The 20,854-nt window shown below is 38.6% G+C and overlaps 1 protein-coding gene across 5 annotated transcripts in view; it reads right to left on the minus strand.

Moving 5' to 3' along the window:
* Nucleotides 1-20,854, minus strand: part of RNASEH2B (ribonuclease H2 subunit B) — a 142,383-nt gene that overhangs the window by 83,519 nt on the left and 38,010 nt on the right. For all 5 annotated transcript variants that reach the window (XM_023731527.1, XM_023731528.1, XM_023731529.1 and 2 more), the window contains 2 exons: nt 3,651-3,722; nt 918-1,025 (listed from right to left, as the gene is read on the minus strand). In XM_023731527.1, coding sequence (XP_023587295.1) covers nt 918-1,025; nt 3,651-3,722 — 180 coding nt within the window. The remainder of the gene's footprint in view (nt 1-917; nt 1,026-3,650; nt 3,723-20,854) is intronic.

The following is a 20,854-nucleotide window of genomic DNA, read 5'->3' on the forward strand; positions in this document are numbered from 1 at the left end:
AAAAAAAAAAGGTTGAGAAGTTAGAGGGTTGATATGTCGTGGGGTTGTTAACCAATGTCATAAAACAACATGTGTACTTCTGTTTCATGAGAAACTATTTGTTCTGTAAGCCTTCACCTGAAGTACAATAGAAAAAAAAAAAAAAAAACTTTAGGGTTGTTATTGATTGAACTGTGCCCTGGCAAAATACGTATTGGAATCCTAACCTCTATAAATGTGGATGTAATCCTATTTGGAAATAGGGCCTTATTAACATAAAGAAAAAAACTCTATCAGTATAGGGTGTATCCTAAACCTAATCACTGCTAGGCGACATAAGGAGCAACACAGAAGCAAGCACAAAAGGGGAGAAGATGCCACGTGGAGATCACCAAGGAACCGAGGAACACTGAGGTGACAGAGGCTGAGACAAGGATCTTTCCCAAGAGCCGAAAGAGAGAGGGTCTTCCCCTAGAGCTGCTGCCCTGAATTTGGACTTCTCACCTCCTGAACTGTTAGAAAATAGATTTCTGTTCGTCAAAGCCACCCACTTGTGGTATTTCTGTCCTATCAGCACTAGGAAAGTAAGCAAAAGTCCTCAAGAGTGGCCAAGAGGAAAAGCAAAGAAGTTCCAGGTGACAGGATGTGCACCCTGTGCTGCAAAGGGTGATCTAACTTCTGACTGAGCCACTGTCAGCACTTTAGGAGACAAATCAGAGTTATTAGTTTGAATTTCCTACCATCTAAGACACACAGGTATTGACCTAAACCTGCTCCAATCACCTTCCCCTTCTCCTTGAGTAATTAAACCTTGCTATGGTGCCAAGGAAGGCAAAACCTTGGACCAGACTCAAACCGAGGCTGGCAGGCCTGTGTGAAGGATGGACGAGCCGGAGCACGCGCTCAGCTGCTGGAAATACATACACCACATCACTCACCTGACTGAACTGATTGATTTATGAACCAAGAACGGTGTTTCTCCTTGAAAACTTTTATTTCAAACAGCTGTTGTAGGCACATATCAAACAAGTAAATGGCTCCTTCCCCTGTTAAGACAAACCTGTTTTTTATTTGCAAGTTTTCACATTAAAAAAAGAAAAAAATCAAAAGACTATCCAACAGCTCTGAGGAATGTTCCTACTAGGAACATAAACATACATAGATACATTCTCTACAAACTGACTCCAAGGAAAGCTTACAGCTATTACATACAGATCCTTGTTTCCCAGCTCTATAGACTCCACTGGACTTAAACCAACAAATAAAAACACACAGATCATTTATCTTAACTGTCCAAAGCCTCTCACTGAACTTTCATCAAAGCAGGAGGGGAATCCGTTCCTGCACTGTCAACATCTAATGGAGCAGCCCGTGGCTCCCCTGACACACAGACCCAGAGAGGGGACCAGCCCACAGACCAGCTCCACGTCAGAATGGCAAGGGCCCTGGCAACATGCTTCAAGAGAGTAAAGCATTCAACTGGATGGAGTTCCCTTTCTTTCTTAAAAAAAAAAAAAATGGGGTGGGGTAGGGAGTGGACCATGCACATCTGTGTGTTTTATTCCTCCAATTCATGAAATGTTGTTCTAAGCACAGTGCAATCTCTGGAGTCAATGTGCCTGAATGTGAGTCCACCTCCACCATATGTTGGCCAAGTGCCCTGGGGGAAGTTATGTAACTTTTCTGTGCCTCTATTTCCACCGCTGTAAAATGAGGGCATTACTGAACCTGCCTCTCAGGGTTTTTATAATAAAGACTAAAAAGACAGAATACATAGTAAAGTTCCTAAACAGTACTTGGCACCTAGTAAGTGCTCAGCAAATGATAGCCTTTATTTTTCCATTGTCAATGTAGCAAATAAAAACATTTCCTCCTCTATTGTCCACAGACATTAAGATAAAACAAATTTTATAAGAGGGTTGACTCTTTTTTTATATCTGTAATGTTGTTAAATGTTTTCAAACCTTTAAACCTGTTGCCATCGAGTCAATTCTGACTCATAGCAACCCTATAGGGCAGAGGAGAACTGCCCTGTAGAGTTTCCAAGGAGTGGCTGGTGGATTCGAACTGCCAGCCTTTTGGTTAGCAGCTGAGCTCTTAGCCACTGCACCACCAGGGCTCCTTAAAACCTTTACTGCTAACTAAAACTTCTCTTGAAGAAATATTTCTCACCTCGCCTTAGTCTTATGTGTATAACTAGGTGTTCCAAATAATACAGCCGACTGTTATGGATTGAATTATGTCCCCCCCAAAATGTGTGTATCAATTTAGCTGGGCCATGATTCCCGGTATTGTGTGGTTCTCCTCCATTTTGTGACTGTAATTTTATGTTAAAGAGGATTAGGGTGGGATTGTAACACCCTTACTAAGGTCACATCCCTGATCCAATTTAAAGGGAGTTTCCCTGGGGTGTGGCCTGCACCACCTTTTATCTTACAAGAGATAAAAGGCAAGGGAAGCAAGCCGAGAGCTGGGGACCTCATACCACCAAGAAAGCAGTGCCGGGAGCAGAGAGTGTCCTTTGGACCCAACGTCCCTGTGAGGAGAAGCTCCTAGTCTGGGGGAAGATTGGTGAGACGGCCAATAGAGAGAGAAAAGCTTCCACTTGAGCTGATGCCCTGAATTTGGACTTTAGCCTACTTTACTGTGAAGAAATAAACTTCTCTTTGCTAAAGCCATCCACTTGTGGTGTTTCTGTTACAGCAGCACTGGGTGACTAAGACACCGACCAATGACATTCAATTTCATCTGGAGGAAATGAACACTGGAGGGAGTCAGGATGTTTTTCCTCTTGTTGCTTTTTTGTCTCTTCAGCAACAACAGAGGCACAGCCCAATGGCTTTCACTTACTTTTCCTATTCAGTGTTATAGTCGCTAGGAGAATGCTCTGATTTGAAAAATCTCAAAACTTTATAAATTAATAAGAAAAAAGATAAATAATATCACCAAATTCACTGTATATTTATAGTATATTTTAATATTTTTGTCTTAAAAAAGGAAGAAAACAGAATATGCACTGAATATAAAATTAAACAAAATTATTTCTAATAAAATATGCATCTCTTCAATATATAATGTTTTTAATAAATTTAAAAAATCCCGACAAGGAAAAATACACTTATTAGACAGAATGAAATAAGGAAAGTACAGCTAAAAATGAAACTACTCAAAATTTTGGTATGTCAAGTAAAAGCCTTCTTTTTAAAAAAATTCTGGTTGTTTACTTTACTTTGTAACATAAAATGAATATAAATGAAATCTAATGTGGAATAACTAAGAAAAGTTGGCTTAAGAAAACCAAAGAAAATTAATCTGTTTTAAGAGAGAAATGAAACTTGCTACTTTTTTGTTTTGCCTGCATGTGAAATGAATGAACAGTCCTGTGGATTACAATTATAAGAAAAAAATAAAAAGCTGTTTAAATTGAATGAATTATCTGGGAAGACAAGTAATGTCTTCAGCTTGTTTTTTTTTCACCTCATGATGCCATTTTAACTTTAAAAGCTATTCCAGAAGAATAGAGACGCAAAGTGAAATAAGTACATACACTTATCAGTCTCAGTGTTCAAAAAACATTCAAGTTATCATTACTGGGGGAAGGGAAATGGAGGGGAGGGAGAGGAGAGAAGACTAGAGGACAGGAAAGGAGCGGAGGGAGAGAAGAAACTTACCTGAACATGGGTTAACCAGTTTTACAAACATAAGCCCATTTTTCATCTTCTTTGAAGCATCTTTCAAATATTCTGAAAAGAAATGGTGAATTTGTAAAACTAAAAGACACTTGCTTTGTTGCTCATCTTATTTACTTTACCCAGTTTCCTTTCTTCTACTTATATGACTTTTCTTTCTAAAACATTTAACTCAGTTCTAACACTTAAAAGCTGTGTGATCTTGAGCAAATTACCAATTTCTCTGTAACTCACAGGAAGATTTCAGGCCTTTTTAGTTTAGCTTTTTGAGAAGTGATGAAGAGCAGACCTCTAGAGTCAGATGGCCTGGATCATGTTTCAACCATTTGATGGCTTTGTCACCTTGGGCAAGTTCCTAAATCCCCGTCTCAGTTGCCACATTTATAAAATAATAACAATATACTTGCCTTTCAAAGGATTCAATTAGCTGGTCTGTTGAAAGCTCCTAACACAATCAGGCAAATAGGAACATATAATAAATCAGAGCTACTGTTACTAGCATTATTGTTTTTATTATTACTACTACTATGGAGTAGAACATTTTTAAAAATAAATGTTTATCGGTCATTTATAATTTTGCCCCTAACTGTGATTACCTAATCATGTCCTTTGCCCATTTTTCCAGTTGGGTGTTCATCTTTGTTTCACTACTGTAGGAGGAGTCTTTATATCAATTCTGTTTATGATTTCTTGCCATATAGAAGAAATAAAATCTTTGTGTAATCATATCCATCTGTTTGTTTATGGCTGTATTCTTTGTGTCATACTCAGAAAGGCCTTCAAGATTATGAATTACCTATATTTTCTTCTAATACTTTTATGTTATATCTTTAACCTATCTAGAATATATCTAGTAATGTAGTAATACACAGAGAGGAGATCTAACTTCAATATTTTTTCAATGAGTTGACCAGTTGTACTGGGGTTACTAAATACGCTATCATTAAAATGTCACCTTTATGCTAAATATATAAAATGCATGTATGAGCATGTCTATGGACATTCAATTGTGATTCACTAATCTGTGTCTGAAGAAGCCCTGGTGGTGCAATAGCTAAGCACTCAGCTGCTAACCAAAAGGCTGGCAGTTCCAACCAGCGGCTCTGCTGGCGAAAAGACCTGCCAATCAGCTGCCGTTAAGATTACAGCCTAGAAAACTCTATGCGGGCAGTTCTACTCTGTCACATGGGGTCGCTATGTGTCGAAATTGACTTGGTGGCACCTAACAATGGCAACAATCCATGTCTGTATAAGCATCTGTACCTCAATATTTTAATTACTATATCTTTATGTTGGGAGGATGGTCTGCCTCTATATCTCCCATCTGGAACATTCTCTGATAAAGAGGCTGGGAACTGGGTCTCTCTCTCTCTCTCCCAGACCCTCCTCCTTATCAGAGAAGCCTTCCTCTCTGTTATGGGCACACAATAACTTTGTCTCTTGTTCATGCGTGGGCACCATATGGCACCTGGCCAACCAGACTTCTGTATCTGTTCCTAGCAGGGAGGGAATGGGGTCTCTCTCTGTCGCACAGGGCAGTGTGTGTGGAGAAAATGCCTTGCACTGGCTGCAAGGTGGGACTCACTGGCCATAGGAGACCAGTGCCCACAAGTGAAGCTGATCTTGCTCTGTCTCTCCTTTCTGTGAGTAAATTGTTATTCCATGCATTAGTATAGCACGTGGTTTGTCTTTTGTTGGTGACCTCGAACCCTGGTATGACACTTTAAAATACATTTTAATATCTCCTAAGCTAAATCCCCTTATTATGTTTCTTCTACAATAAGTGACTGTCAAAGTTTTAATGATTTAGATTAAAACATTGTTCCATGACAATCTTATTGATAACTAATCTTCCATGTACTTTGAGTGGCATACTTATAGAACTTATTTAAAGAGTCTCTCTCCAAAAGGTACAAAGGGGCTTTGGTTGATAAAGGAGTGTAGTGGCGATCTACCAAAAATCAAAACAGAAAGCTTCAGAGGAAGGAGAGAGGTTTTACTCTCTCTTATTTCCTGTGGCTCTCACTCCCTTCCTCCATTTCAGAGCTTCATAAACTTAAAACATAGCAAGCATGTTTAGAAACTGGCTTATTCATAAATGCTTAAACTGTATTTTTTTTTCTTAAACTAAATGTGAAATTAAATATGTAAATGGACAATAATCCACTAATTTTGAGATTTCCACTTCCAAACAGGATGGAATAACAGCTCAATTTACAGTCCAATTTACAGTCTCACTGGAGACAACAACAAAAAGCCATGAAGGACAATAATTCCCAAGAGATGGGAAACAAATGATATGAGCCCCATGATTAGCCCAGCTTACTGCCATGAGAGAGATTCCAGGCCACAGCACAGGAAGGGAGAATCCAGGTGAAGCCAGACAGACTCCCTGAGTGGAGGAGACAGAGCTGGGGTGCTGGAGACACCAAGGTGTCTAGAGTTCACAGGGCAGCACACAGGAAAAGGAGAGAGTTACAAAGAAAGAAAATTCCAGAGACCTGCTGAGGGTCCTCCTTGAGCATTCAACAAAGTATTGATCAGTACATGCATGTGATAAAACTACCCGAGGCCAAGGGAAAAAAAAGAACACCAGAAAGGATTAGAGGCAACAGTATCTCAAAATTAGACAGGGCCCTGAACTGCACCTGTTCCCAAATAGACGGGAGAACCTCATAATTCTTGGGGTATTGGGTAGAATTCTCTTGTGCATAGGGTCGCTATGAGTCGGAACCAACTTGACAGCACCTAACAACAACAATAACTCAAAAAGATCTTGCCTCGGCAGTAGGGAACAATTATCCCTAGACTAAATGCTGCTCTGATTCTGGCAAACCATTTTTAAAAGCAAGATCTAAAAGGATCAAACAGGTAAAGGATCAAACAGGTAGCTGTGTCCCAGAACAAAGCTCAAAAATATTTATAGGAATATAAAAATATCCAGCATCCAACAAGGTAAAATTTCCAATGTCTGACATCCAATCAAAGATTACCAGGCATACAAAAAAGCAGAAAAATATGATCTATAATTACAAAAAATAAATAAATTACTGAGAAGAGGTATTGATATTAGACACAGAAATTAGAACTAGCAGACAAGGGCATTAAAAACAGTATTTCTCATGTACAAAAAGTTAAGTACATGGAAGAGACAGAGATTTTCTTTTTTTTTAAAGACCTAAATTGAATTCCTAGAGATGATGAAAAATACATTGGATGAGATTAATGGCAGAAGAAAAAAACTAGTAAATCTGAAGATATAACAACAAAAATTACCCAAAATGAAAATGCAGAAAAAAAAAAAAACTTAAAAAAAAAAAATGAAAAGAGCATCAGTGAGCTCTTGGACAACTTCAAGCATCCTAATATATCTATAACTGGAGTTCCCAAATGAGAAGAGAGAAAGGAACAGAAAATATATTTGAAGAATGTGTGGCTAAAATGTTTCCAAATTTGATGAAAACTATAAACACAGAGATCCAAGAAGCTCAATGAACGCAAAACACAAGAAACATGAATAAAACTAACCAAGACACATTATAATTCATAGTTCAAAACCAGTAATAAAGAGGAAGTAAAAAGCAGCCAGAGAAAAAAGACATATTATAAACAGAGGGAAAAACAATCTAAAACAAAACAAAAAACTAATGATAACAGCAGATTTCTTGTTGGGAGTGATGCAAGCCAGAAAACAATGGAGCAAAATATTTAAGAACTTAAAAAAAACAACTCATAAACCTAGAATTCTAGATCCAGGAAAAATACCTTTAACAAATGAAGGTGATATATACAGACTTTTTCAGACATACAAGAGTTGAAAGAAATAATCACCGCAGACCTGCACTACAAGAAACAGTAAAGGAAGTCTTTCAGGCAGAAAAATACGATACCAGGTGAAAATATGAATCTACATAAAGGAATAAGGAATACCAGTAATGGTAACTACAGAGGCAAATGAATAAGATTTTTTTTTCTTATTTAAATCTCATTAAAGATAACTAGTTTAAACAAAAAAAAATTTAGTGTGGGGTTTATAACATATGTATAAGTGAAATGTATGACAACAATAGCATAAAGGCCAGGAGAGGGAAAAATGTAAGTATACTATTGTAAGTTTCTTATACCATATGTGAAGTGGTATAATATCATCTGAAGGTAGAATGTGATAAGTTAAACATATATACAACAAACTAAGCAACCACTAAATAACAAAAAAGTTACTAATAACACAACAAAAGAGATGAAATAGAATCATAAAAAAAAATCAAATCAGTTCATCCAAATCAGTTCATCCAACAAAAGGAGAAAGAGTAAAGGTGGTATAAATAACAGATGAGATAATTAGAAGGTGACAGACTCAAACCTAACCATACTGATAATCACATTAAATGTAAATAGTCTAAACACCCCCAATTAAAAGGCAGAAATTATTGGATTGGATAAAAAAAAAAAAGACAAAACTATATGCTGCCTATGAGAAACACATTTTACATACAGACATGTAGGTTAAAAGTAAAAAGAAGGAAGACTTAACATGGTAACACTAATTATAAGAAAGATGAAGTGGCTATATTAATAAAAGAAGGTCATTTCATAATGATACCCATTGCCAGTGAGTAAATTTAGACTCATGGTGACCCCATGTGTTGCAGAGTAGAACTCCTCCATAGAGTTTTCTTGGCTGTAATCTCTACAGAAGCAGTTTGCTAGGCCTTTCTTTCACAGAGCCGCTGGATGGGTCCAAACCGCCAACCTTTAGGTTAGCAGCCAATTGCAAACCACTTGCATCACCCACTTCCATTATCATAGAAAGGTCAATTAAAAGGACATCACAAACAATACGTGTATTAATTGTTTAATGAGAAACTAATTTGCTCTATAAACCTTATCTAAAATACAATTAAAAAAAATAAAGGACATAGGGAGGGGGTCAATATGGCAGAACAGTCAGATGTTTCATGCCATCCCTCTTACAACAAAGACCTGAAAAAAAGAAGTGAATTGGATATATATGATAATCTAAGAACCCTAATCATCAAAGACTCAGACTGAGCAACAGGTGGGAGGAAAGACAATTCCAAAATGGCAGAAATGAGGAATTACGGATCATGGATCATCAGCGTCCTGCTAGCTGAACCTGCACAGTGACACAGGTTGAGGCAAGCAGCAACATCCCAAGCCAAAACCTACCCTGCCCCGTTGGTGCAGCCAAGCAGCAGCAAATCCACACGCACCTCCAGAACTAAAAAGGACGGACAGCAGGCCTGTGAAAGGTAAGTGCAAGCGCCCAAACCACTGCACATGCACCATAACCCTTCCCCCCACCAGAGCTCCATGGCCAAGGAGTCCTCCCTTCTCCTCACCCAGCCCCCTCCCTGATTCAACACCAGTCTGGCAGCATTCAACACCACCACCACCCCTAGGTCTGGAACTCACAGCCAGGTCTAGAGGCACCTGCTCCTTCACTCAGCCACTGGCATAAGGGCTCCATGGACTTGCAGTGCCCTTCACCTCTGCCGACTAGACACCACATGCCCTCATTAGGACAAAATTGACAGGGAATCCACCTGAAGCCCATTTCCACCTGCAGCAGCTAAGTGGAAGCTGTAAATTTGTGACATTCAACACTTCCCCTCCCCTAAGAAGTGGCCTCGCCCACCCACACCAGGGGCATGAGGGCTGGCAGTACCATCCATTCCATCTAGCTATCCAGGACAGGGGTCTGAGAATTAGTGGTGCCTCCCATTCCCTCCATCCAATGGCACCAGGTGCCCAAGGACGGACTGCACTACCCTCCCCACCATGCACTCTAGTGGACAGGGACATGCCCTTCATCAGGACACCTGTGGGCAGCCGACAGTCCCCTGCCTTGCCCCTCATACCACCCCCAAATGCAACCAGAGACCTGTGCCTGCTCTTAACACCCCCACACAGCCCTGCCTGCTCAGGACAGTGAGAGTCTCCACACCACACACTTGGTGACCGATGACCCATGCACCTGCGCCCTGACCAACCGGTAAGCAGCGGAGTGCCCACACAACACCCAACCCAATGACTAGGGAAATCACCTCCTGCACCCAGGTGACCAAAAGGACAGATTCATCACCTCACCACAAACATCACCTACATCTTCAGTACCCCCGGAAAAACAGTGAACAGACTCCCGAGCTCACACACCTGGTAACTGCTCTGACCACCTGGACACAGGAGGTGAGAGTTTCAACGATGCCAGTGACCAGAGCAGCAAACACGCTCAACCTACTTGGACAGATCAAAACAAAATAAAAAGTCAGGATGCAGTAAACAAAAATACAATAAATAAACAATAACTTATAGATGCCTCAGGGACAACAGTCAATATTGAATCACATTAAGATGCAGGACAAGACAGCTGCAGCAAGTGACCAAAATAAAGAACCAGAAAACCTTCCACAGGAAGGTAAAGCAGTGGAACCACCTGGTAAAAACTTCAAAAGACTAATATACAGAGCTATCCAAGAGATCAGGTGAAACAAAGACCAAGCCAAGAAGCACACAGACAAAGCAATAGAAGAATTCAGGAAACCAATACAAGAACAAAATGACAGAATAAACAGCCTGCTAGAAACCAAACAAAAACAGCAACTAGAAATCCAAAAGATTAACAATAAAATGTCAGAATTAGACAACTCAATAGAAGGTCATAGGAGCAGAATTGATACAATGGAAGTCAGAATTAGTGAGAGTGAATATAAATCCCTTGACGCCAATTTGAGGAAAAATCAGAAAAAAGAATGAAGAAAAATGAAGAAAGCCTAAGAATTATGTGGGATACTATCAAGGGGAAAAACCTACGACGGATTGGAGTACCAAAACAGGGGAGATAACAGAAAACACAGAGAGAATTGTTGAAGATTTGCTGGCAGAAAACTTCCCTAATAACATGAAAGACGAGAAGGTATCTATTGAAAAGCTCAACAGGCCCCATACAGGAAACACCCCAAAAGAAAGTAAGCAAGACATATCATAATCAAACTTGCCAAAACCAAAGACAAAGAATCCTGAGAGTGGCTAGGGATAAACAAAAAGTCACTCACAAGGAGAACCAGTAAAACTAAGCTCTAATTACTCAGCAGAAACCATGCAGACGAGAAGATAATAAACGCACATATCAAAAAAGAACGGCCAAAATAAAAACGTTAACCATACAACTTGAACAAACAGAAAGAGAGCAGCAAAAGAAGCCCTCGGTCACCAGAAGAAAGGAAATAATAACGATTAGAGCAGAAATAAATGAAATAGAGAATAGAAAAATAGAAATAATCAATAAGACCAAAAGATAGTTCTTTGAAAAAATCGACAAAATCCACCAATTGTTGGCCAAACTCTCAAAAGAAAAACAGGAGAGGAAGCAAATAACCCAAATAAGAAATGAGATGGGTAATATCACAACAGGCCCAACTGAAATAAAAAGGATCATAGCAGATTATGAAAAATTGTACTTCAACAAATTTGAAAATCTAGAGGAAATGGACAAATTTTTAGAAACACACTAATTATCTAAATGATCACAAACTGAGGTAAAAAAAACTAAACAGACCCATGACAAAAGAAGAGATTGAAGATGTAATAAAAAAAAAAAAAAAAAAACCCAACTCCTAACAAAAAAAATCCCTGTGCTGGACAGCTTCACTGAAGAATTCTACCAAACTTTCAGAGAAGAGCTCAAAGCAATACCACACAAGCTATTTCAGAGCATAGAAAAGGAAAGAATACTCCCAAACTCACTCTATGAAGCCAGCATAACCCTGATACCAAAGCCAGGCAAAGACACCACAAAAAAAGAAAACTACAGAAAAATATCCCTCATGAAAACAGACACAAAAATTATCAACAAAATTCTAGCCAATAGAATTCAACAGCATATAAAAAAAATAACACATCTTAACCAAGTGAGATCAATACCAGGTATGCCAAGATGGTTCAACATTAGAAAATCAATCAACGTAATCCATCGCATGGATAAAACAAATGAAAAGAACCACATGATCATCTTAGTCCATGCAGAAAGGGCATTTGACAAAGTTGAACACTCATTCCTGATAAAAACTCTCAGCAAAATAGCAATACAGGGAAAATTCCTCAATATAATAAAGGGCATTTATACAAAACCAACAGCCAACATCATTCTTAATGGAGAGAGACTAAAAGCATTCCCCTTGAGGAAGCCTTTTATTACCACTCTTATTCAACATTGTGCTGGAAGGTCTAGCTACAGCAATAAGGCAAAAAAAAGAAATAAAGGGCATCCAAACTAGTAAGGAAGAGGTAAAACTATCCCTATTCAGATATATGATCTTATACACAGAAAACCACAAAAAAATCCACAAGAAATCTGCTGGAACTAATAGAAGATTTCAGCAAAGTAGCAGGATACAAGATAAACACACAAAAATCAATTGAATTCCTCTACATCAAAAAAAAGAACTTCGACAAGGAAATCACCAAATCAATACCATTTACAATATCCCCCAAGAAGATAAAGTATTTTGGAATAAATCTCACAAGGGATATAAAAGATCTATACAAAGAAAACTACAAAACACTACTGCAAGAAACCAAAAGAGACCTACGTAAGTGGAAAAACATACCACGCTCATGGATAGGAAGATTCAGCATTGTGAAAATGTCAATTCTACCCAAAGTGATCTACAGATACAATGCAATCCTGATCCGAATTCCAACAGCATTCTTAATGAGATGGGAAAAAAAAATCATGAACTTTTTATGGAAAGGGAAGAGGTCCTGGTAAGTAAAGCATTACTGAAGAAGAACAACAAAGTGGGAGGCTACCTGATTTTAGGACCTATTATACAGCCACAGTAGTAAAAACAGCCTGGTACTGATACAACAACAGACACATAGACCAATGGAACAGAACTGACAACCCAGAAGTATATCCATCCATCTATGAGCAGTTGATGTTTGACAAAGGGCCAAAGTATAGTAAATGGGGAAAAGACAGTTTCTTTAACAAATGGTGCTGGCATAATTGGATGTCCATCTATAAAAAGGAGTCCCGGTGGCACATTGGTTAGGAGCTATGGCTGCAAACCAAAAGGTCGGCAGTTCGAATCCACCAGCCACTCCTTGGAAACCCTATAGGGCAGTTCCACTCTGTCCTATTGGGTTGCCATGAGTAAGAATCGACTCAACGGCAAAGGGTTTTTCGTTTTGTTTTGTTTTGTTTTGTTTTGGTTTATCTACACAAAAATGAAACAAGTTCCATACTTACACCATATACAAAAATTAACTCAAAATGGATCAAAGACCTAAACATAAAATCTAAAATGATAAAGATCATGGAAGAAAAAATAGGAACAATGCTAGGGGCCCTAATACATGGCATAAACAGTATACACAATGCACAAGCACCAGAAAAGAAACTAGATAACTGGAAGCTCCTAAAAATTAAACACTTATGCTCATCAAAAGACTTCAGCCAAAAGAGTAAAAAGAGCCTACAGAATGGGAAAAAACTTTCGACTATGGCAAATCTGACAAAGGTCTAATCTCTAAAAGCTATAGGAACATCCAATACCTCTACAAAAAAAGGACAAACAATCCAGTTAAAAAATGGGCCAAGGATGTGAACAAACACTTCATCAGAGAAGACATTCGGGTGGCTAAAGACACATGAAGAAATGTTCATGACCACTAGCCATTAAAGAAATGCAAATCAAAACTACAATGAACCCCAAGAGTATGGCCTCCAGACACCCTTTTAGCTCAGTGGTGAAGTCACTTCCAAGGTTCAACATTCAGCCGGGGAGTGGACAGCCCCATAAAACCAAATGGGACTAATGAGGCACAGCAGTCCAGGGACAAGGACTAGAAGGCAGAAGGGGACAGGAAAGCTGGTGATAGGAAACCCAAGGTTGAGTAAGGTTAGTATTGATGTGTTGTGAGGTTGTTAACCACTGTCATAGGGCAACGTGTATACTGTTTAATGAGAAACTATTTTGTTCTGTAAACCTTCATCTAAAGTGAGAATAGCATCACAACTGGAAGAGCGTAGTCGATGTCACTGAACTGTGCATGTAGAAATTTTTGAAATGGTGTATCTTTGACTATGTATATTTTCACCAAGAAAAAAAAAAAAAAAAAGGTCGAGAAGGGAAAGGGTTGACTTGTCGTCGGGTTGTTAACCAATGTCATAAAACAATATGTGTAGTACTGTTTCATCAGAAACTATTTGTTCTATAAACCTTCACCTGAAGTACAATAAAAAAAAAATTCTAATTCAAATTGACAAAATAAATTAAAATTGAGAACTCTAAAAAAAAAAATAACTACAATGAGATATCATCTGATTATTGGCACTAATCAAAAAACAACAGAAAATAACAAATGTTGGAGAGGCTGCAGGGAGCTTGGAACTCTTACGCACTGCTAGTGGAAATGTAAAATGGTACAACCACTTTGGAAAATGATATGGCGTGTCCTTAAAAAGCTAGAAATAGAAATACCATATGATCCAGCAATCCCACTCCTAGGAATATACCCTAAAGAAATAAGAGCCATCACATGAATAAACATATGCACACCCATGTTCACTGCAGCACTATTCACAATAGCAAAAAGATGGAAACAACCTAAGTGCCCTTCAACAGATGAATGGATGAACAAATTATGGTACATACACACAATGGAATACTACACAACGATAAAAGAACAATGATGAATCCATGAAACATTTCACAATATGGATGAATCTGGAGGGCATTATACTGAGTGAAATAAGTCAGTCACAAATGGGTAAATATTGTATGAGACCACTGTCATGGATTGAATTGTGTCCCCCCAAAATATCTGTCAACTTGACTAGGTCATGATTCCCAGTATTATATATGACTGTGTAATCTGATGTGATTTCCTTATGTGTTGTAAACTCTATCACTATGATGAGGTTATACTGATGACATCTACAAGATTAGACAGTGTCTTAATCCAATCTCTCTGAGATACAAAAGAGAGAAGCAGGCAGATACATGGGAACCTCATACCACCAAGAAAGCAGTGCCCGGAGCAGAGCGCGTCCTTTGGACCTGACAACCACTATTATAAGAACTCAAGAAAAGGTTTACACACAGCAAAAAAAAAAAGTTTTGATAGTTAAGAGTATGGTGAGGGAGAGAAGGGGAAGTCACTAACTAGATAGTAGACGAGTGTCAACGCTGGTGAAGGGGAGGACAACACAAAATATAGGGGAAGTCAGCACAACTGACAACTGGACCAAAGCTAAAGCATAGAAGTTCCCTAGACACATTCAAATGCCCTGAGGGACTGAGGGACTGGGGCTGAGGGCTGGGGCCCATGGTCGCCAAGGGTCATCTAGGTCAACTGGCATAACAAAGCTCACGAAGAAAATGTTCTATATCCAACTTTGGTGAGTAGCATCTGGAGTCTTAAGAGCTTGCGAGGAGCCCTCTAAGGTATGTCTACTGGACCCATCCTGTTGGGAGGAAAGGAGAATGAAGAAAATCAAAGACATAAGGAAAATATTAGCCTAAAGGACTAAAGGACCACATGAACCAGAGACTCTACCAGCCTGAGACCAGAAGAAGTAGATGCTGCCCAGCTACCACCAACAACGGCTCTGACAGGGATCACAACAGAGGGTCCCGGACAGAACAGGAGAAAAATGTAGAAAAGAATTCAAATTCAAGAAAAAAGACCAGATTTAATGGTCTGACAGAGACTAAGTACCCCAGAGACTATGGCCCCTGGACACTCTGCTAACCCAGAACTGAAACCATTCCCAAAGTCCACTTTTCAGACAAAGATAAGACAGGCCTATAAAACAAAAAATAATGAACATGATAAACGTGCTTCTTAGCTCAATCAAATATACAAGACCAAATGAGCAACTCCTATCCAAAAGCAAGACAGGAAGCCAGGAATGGACAAAGGGAACCCGGGATGGAAAGGGGGAGTGTGCTGTCACATTGTGGGGACTGCAACCAATGTCACAAAACAATATGTGTATAAATTTTTTAATGAGAAATTAACTTGAGCTATAAACTTTCACCTAAAGCACAATTAAAAAAAAAAAAAAAGGACATAACAATCCTAACTGGGTATGCATATAAACATAAAGGACTTCAGAATACATTAAGTAAAAACTGATAGAACCCTCCTGCCCTATCCTTAACCCCTGGTAACCACTAATCTGTTCTCCATCTCTATTTTTTTGTCATTTTGAGAATGTTATATAAATGATTCAATTTTTAAAATCATTGAAGAATTTCCTTTTTGCAACTTATTTCCAGATAAAAATGTAAAGGATAAAGTTTGGCACTGTTAAAAACTTTTCCAAAAAACTAAAATAGACTGTGGTTTTCTCCCTGCCGTGATTCACACAGTATCACATATCTTCAGTATATCTCAAGGCACGGAAAGGGTGACCACTCTCTATTTCAGCAATCTACCACCTTATTGTATTTCACTACTCTGGGAGATCTTTCAGCTTTAACTTGGTGAATTACTGTTGCTCTTGTATATAGAAAACTCTGGTTCTAATGATCCTTACCAGTTTTCCTATTCCTCCAGAGCTTAAAATAATTAAAATTAAAAAATACATAAAGTAAAAAAAAAAAAAAATTCTAATAGCTGTCCAAAGGGAGCAGTGTTTCTATTTTCCCAGGAAGAGCTCTAAGTCCAGAGGATTAGCTATAGTCAAAAATGTCAAACTATAAGAACTGCAGGAATTACTAACTACAAACACTGACATGAATGTGTCATGCTGCAAACACCAGTGTTCTCTGTAAAATATTTGAGATACTAATGTAGATAACACTGAAATGTCTATTCAGCGGGGAGAAAAAAATCATCTTTTCTCACACTGTAGAGACAAAACAGCTTGCTGTCTGATGAATTTTTCAACCCAGAACTCCAAGTGAGACCCCATACCTGGGGTGTTTTGCCTCTTTGTAGCTACAGACTGTATTTCAAAATTAGTCTCTCCTGTCCACTTCCTCCATTCATTTATCAAAGACTGATTAGAAAAAATAGACCCAGTATCTGCCTTCATGGAGCTTATGGAAGTTCCATGATAGACACAGCTATTAAAAATAATATTTTCATTGAATTGTACATGTGAAAAACATTGAATTGGCAAATGCTTTGTTACCTATATTTTTACAACAATAAAAAATGAAAAAAAATCATACATGCAAATGTAGATTACAGATGGAACAACTACTAAGAAGAAGAAATACGTGGACTTTGATACCCTATGATAGATGATATGACCTAGACAAGAAGATCTGGGAAGGTTTCTGTGCTATCATTGTTAAGTTCTTTGCTTTTGATAGCTAAGGAGTCAAAAGAATTATGCATTCACTTCACCAGCGACATCTTTAGCTGGCTCCAGGAGCTAAAGCCAGTTCACAAGAGTTCTGAAATGCACATTTTTTAAAATTTTAATTAGTTGCCGATATTTGAAAATCAGGTAACTTTACACAACGTGCACACTTGAAATATATTTAACTATTATGAAAAAAAAAAAGTATTAGGCAAAGATTCTGCCTTGCAAAATCAAAAAACCTGGCAAGAACAAACTCACGTTCTCCAATGGCTAACAACCACTCTAGTTCCTCTCAGTCCCCTTTAGCATCTTGTACACGCATCTCATGGTTGGATGTCTGTCCTCACTAAACTGTCTTTTCATTTACTATATCCTATGGACCCACGGAAACCCTGGTGCTGTAGTGGTTAAGTGCTACGGCTGCTACCCAAAAGGTCGGCATGCTCAAATACACCAGGCGCTCCTTGGAAACGCTATGGGGCAGTTCACTGTTCTATAGGGTCGCTGAGTCAAAACTGACTCGACGGCAACGGGCAATGGGATGGACCCACAGCAGGGTCTGGAAAATATCACGTGCTGAGTAAACAACCATTCAGTAATAAATATCACCATCTTATTGAACTTTTTTTTATATTACCAATTTCATGTTACCAGTTCAGGCACTGTACTAGGCACTAAGAATATAATTGTGAATAAAACAAAGCCTGTGCCCTCAACGAAATGCATCCAGTACATCCCTTCCTCTTCCTTTGTCCATCTCTTTTCCATCCTAGCCCATCAATCCTCGTGCTCTGCCGGCACCTCTCTATCATCCAGTCTCTACAGGACAGGGAACAGGGCCAGGTTTGCTGGAACCTGGAGGCCCCGGGTCTAGAACTGCACTGTCCAGTTGAAATAAAACGCATGCCACAAGCATGAGCCACATATATAATTAAAAATTTTCTAGGAGTCACATCAAAAATAGGTAAAATTAATTTGAATAATAAATTTTATTTAACCAAATGTATCCAATATATGTTCATTTCAACATGTGAAAAATTAAGATATACATGACTACTGAGCACTTGAAGAAATGTGACAACTGTGAACTGTGATGTGCTGGAAGTATAAAATATATGCAGGATTTTTTTAAATAGCTTTATTGAGATAAAATTCACATACCATAAAATTCATCCATGTAAAGCATACAGTGCAATGGTTGTTAGTATATTCCCAGAGTGGTGCAACCATCACCACAATCGAATTTCAGAATATTTTCATCACTCCAAAAAGAAATCCATATCCACTAGCAGTCACTTCCCCTCTTTTCCCTCCCCCAGACCAGGACAATCAGTAATCTACTTTGTGTCTATTGACTTGCCTATTCTGGGCATTTCAAAGGAATGGAATCATACAATATATATGGTCTTTTGTGACTATATAGCATAATGTTTCAAAGTTCATCCATGTTGTAGCATGTTTCAGTTCTGTATGTATGTATGTACGTATGTATGCATGTATGTATGTAGCTGCCAAATACTATTCCATTGTATGGACAGAGCACATTTTGTTAAACCATTCACCAGTTGATAGGCAATTGGGTTGTTTCCACTTTTTTTTAGTATTGTAAATAATGCTGCTATGAACATTCATGTACAAGTCTTTGTATGGCCATGTTTTCATTTCTGTTGGATATATATACATATATATATATATATATACAGTTGGTGTTAGGTGCCATCAAGTCAGCCCCAATTCATGGTGACCCCATGTGTTACAGAATAGAACTGCTCCATGGGGTTTTCTTGGCTGTGATCTTTACAGAAGGAGTTCACCAGGCCTTTCTTCTGCCGAGATGCTGGATAGATTCAAACTGCCAACCTTTATGCTAGCAGCCAATTGCAAACTGCTTGTACCACCCAGCCTCCTATACACACACACACACACACACACACACACACACACACACACAGGAGTGAAATGGCTGGATCACAGGGGAACTCTATGTTTGAACTTCTGAGGAACTATAGGACTGTTTTTCCAAGTGACTCCACCATTTTACAATCCCACCAGCAGCACATGAGGGTTGAAATTTCTCCACATCCTCACCAACAGTTGTTATTTTCTATCTTTTTAATTATATTCATTCAAGTGGGTGTGAAGTGGTATCCTATTGTGGTTTTGATTTGCATTTCCCTAATGACTAATAATGTTGAAAATCTTTTCATGCACTTATTGGCTATCTGTATTTTTCAAATATTCAAATGTATTTGAATTCAAATACTTTGCCAATTTTTTGTTAATTGTGTTGTAATTTTATTATGAAGTAGTAAAGTTTCTTTATGTATTCTGGATGCAATTCCCTTATTAGATATAGAAGCTGCAAATATTTTCTCGTTCTGTGGGTTGTCATTTCACTTTCTTGATGGTATTGTTTGCAGCAAAACAGTTTTTAGTTTGTTATAACTGAAGTCCAAATTACCTATTTTTTTCTTTTGTCACTTGTGCATTCAGTGTCATAGCTAAGAATCCACTGCCTAGTCCAAGATCAAGAAAAAATATTCATATTTTTTCTTCTAAGAATTTAATAATTTTAGATTTTATATTAAGGGCTTTGGTCCATTTTGAGTTGATCTTTGTGTACGGTGCGAGGTAGGGGTCAAAATCTATTCTCTGGTATGTGAATATCCAGGTATCCAAGGATAATTTGATGAAAGGATTATCCTCTCCTCATTTAACGTTCCTAGAACCCATGTTAGACATCAGTTGACCGCAGACTTAAGGGCTTATTTCTGGACTGTTCATTCTTTTTCATTAATCTATATATCTGTCCTTATGACAGGATCATACTGACTTAATTCCAGTAATTTTATACTGTTTTTTATTTATATATATTTTATTGTACTTCAGGTGAAGGCTTACAGAAAAAACAGTTTCTCATGAAACAGTAGTACACATGTTGTTTTATGACATTGGTTAACAACCTCACAACATATTAACCCTCTAACTTCTCAACCTTTTTTTTTTTGGTGAAAATACACATAGCCAAAGATACACCGTTTCAAAAATTTCTATATGCACAGTTCAGTGACATTGACTACGCTCCTCCAACTGTGCTGTTGTTCTCACTTTAGATGAAGGCTTACAGAACAAAATAGTTTCTCATTTAACAATTACTACAAATGTTGCCCTATGACTATGGTTAACAATCTCACAACACATCAACAATACCCTTACTGAACCTTCGGTTCCGTATCACCAGCTTCCTTGTCCCCTTCTGCATTTTGGCCCTTGTCACTGGACTCCTGTACCTCGTTAGCATCATTTGGTTTTACAAGGCTGTCCATTCCCAGGCTGAAGAGTGAACCTCGGAGGCAGCCTCAGCACTGAGCTAAAAGGGTGTCTGGGGGCCATACTCTCGAGCTTTCTCCACTCTCCTTTAGGCCAGTAAATCTGCTCTTTTGTTTGCAAGTTAGAAGTATGCTCTACATCCTTCTCCAGCTCTGTCCAGAACCCTCTGTTGTGATACTGCTCAGAGCAGTCAGTGGTGGTAGCCGGGCACCATCTAGCTGTACTGGACTCAGTCCGGTGGAGGCCTCGGTAGTTGTGGACAACTAGACCGTCGGACTAATCTTGTCCTTGTATCCTGTTCTCTTCATTCTGCCTTGCTCCCGAAGGGATGAGACCAGTGCAGTATCTTAGATGGCCGATCACAGGCTTTTAAGACCCCAGACACTACTCACCAAGGTAGAATGTAGAGCACAGTCTTTATAAACTGTGTCATGCCAATTGAGCTAGATGTTCCCCGAGACCATGGTCCCCACAGCCCTCTACCCAGCAATTCAGTCCCTCAGGGAGT

Source organism: Trichechus manatus, unplaced genomic scaffold (assembly GCF_000243295.1).
Source record: "Trichechus manatus latirostris isolate Lorelei unplaced genomic scaffold, TriManLat1.0 scaffold00044, whole genome shotgun sequence".
Classification (NCBI taxonomy): domain Eukaryota; kingdom Metazoa; phylum Chordata; class Mammalia; order Sirenia; family Trichechidae; genus Trichechus; species Trichechus manatus.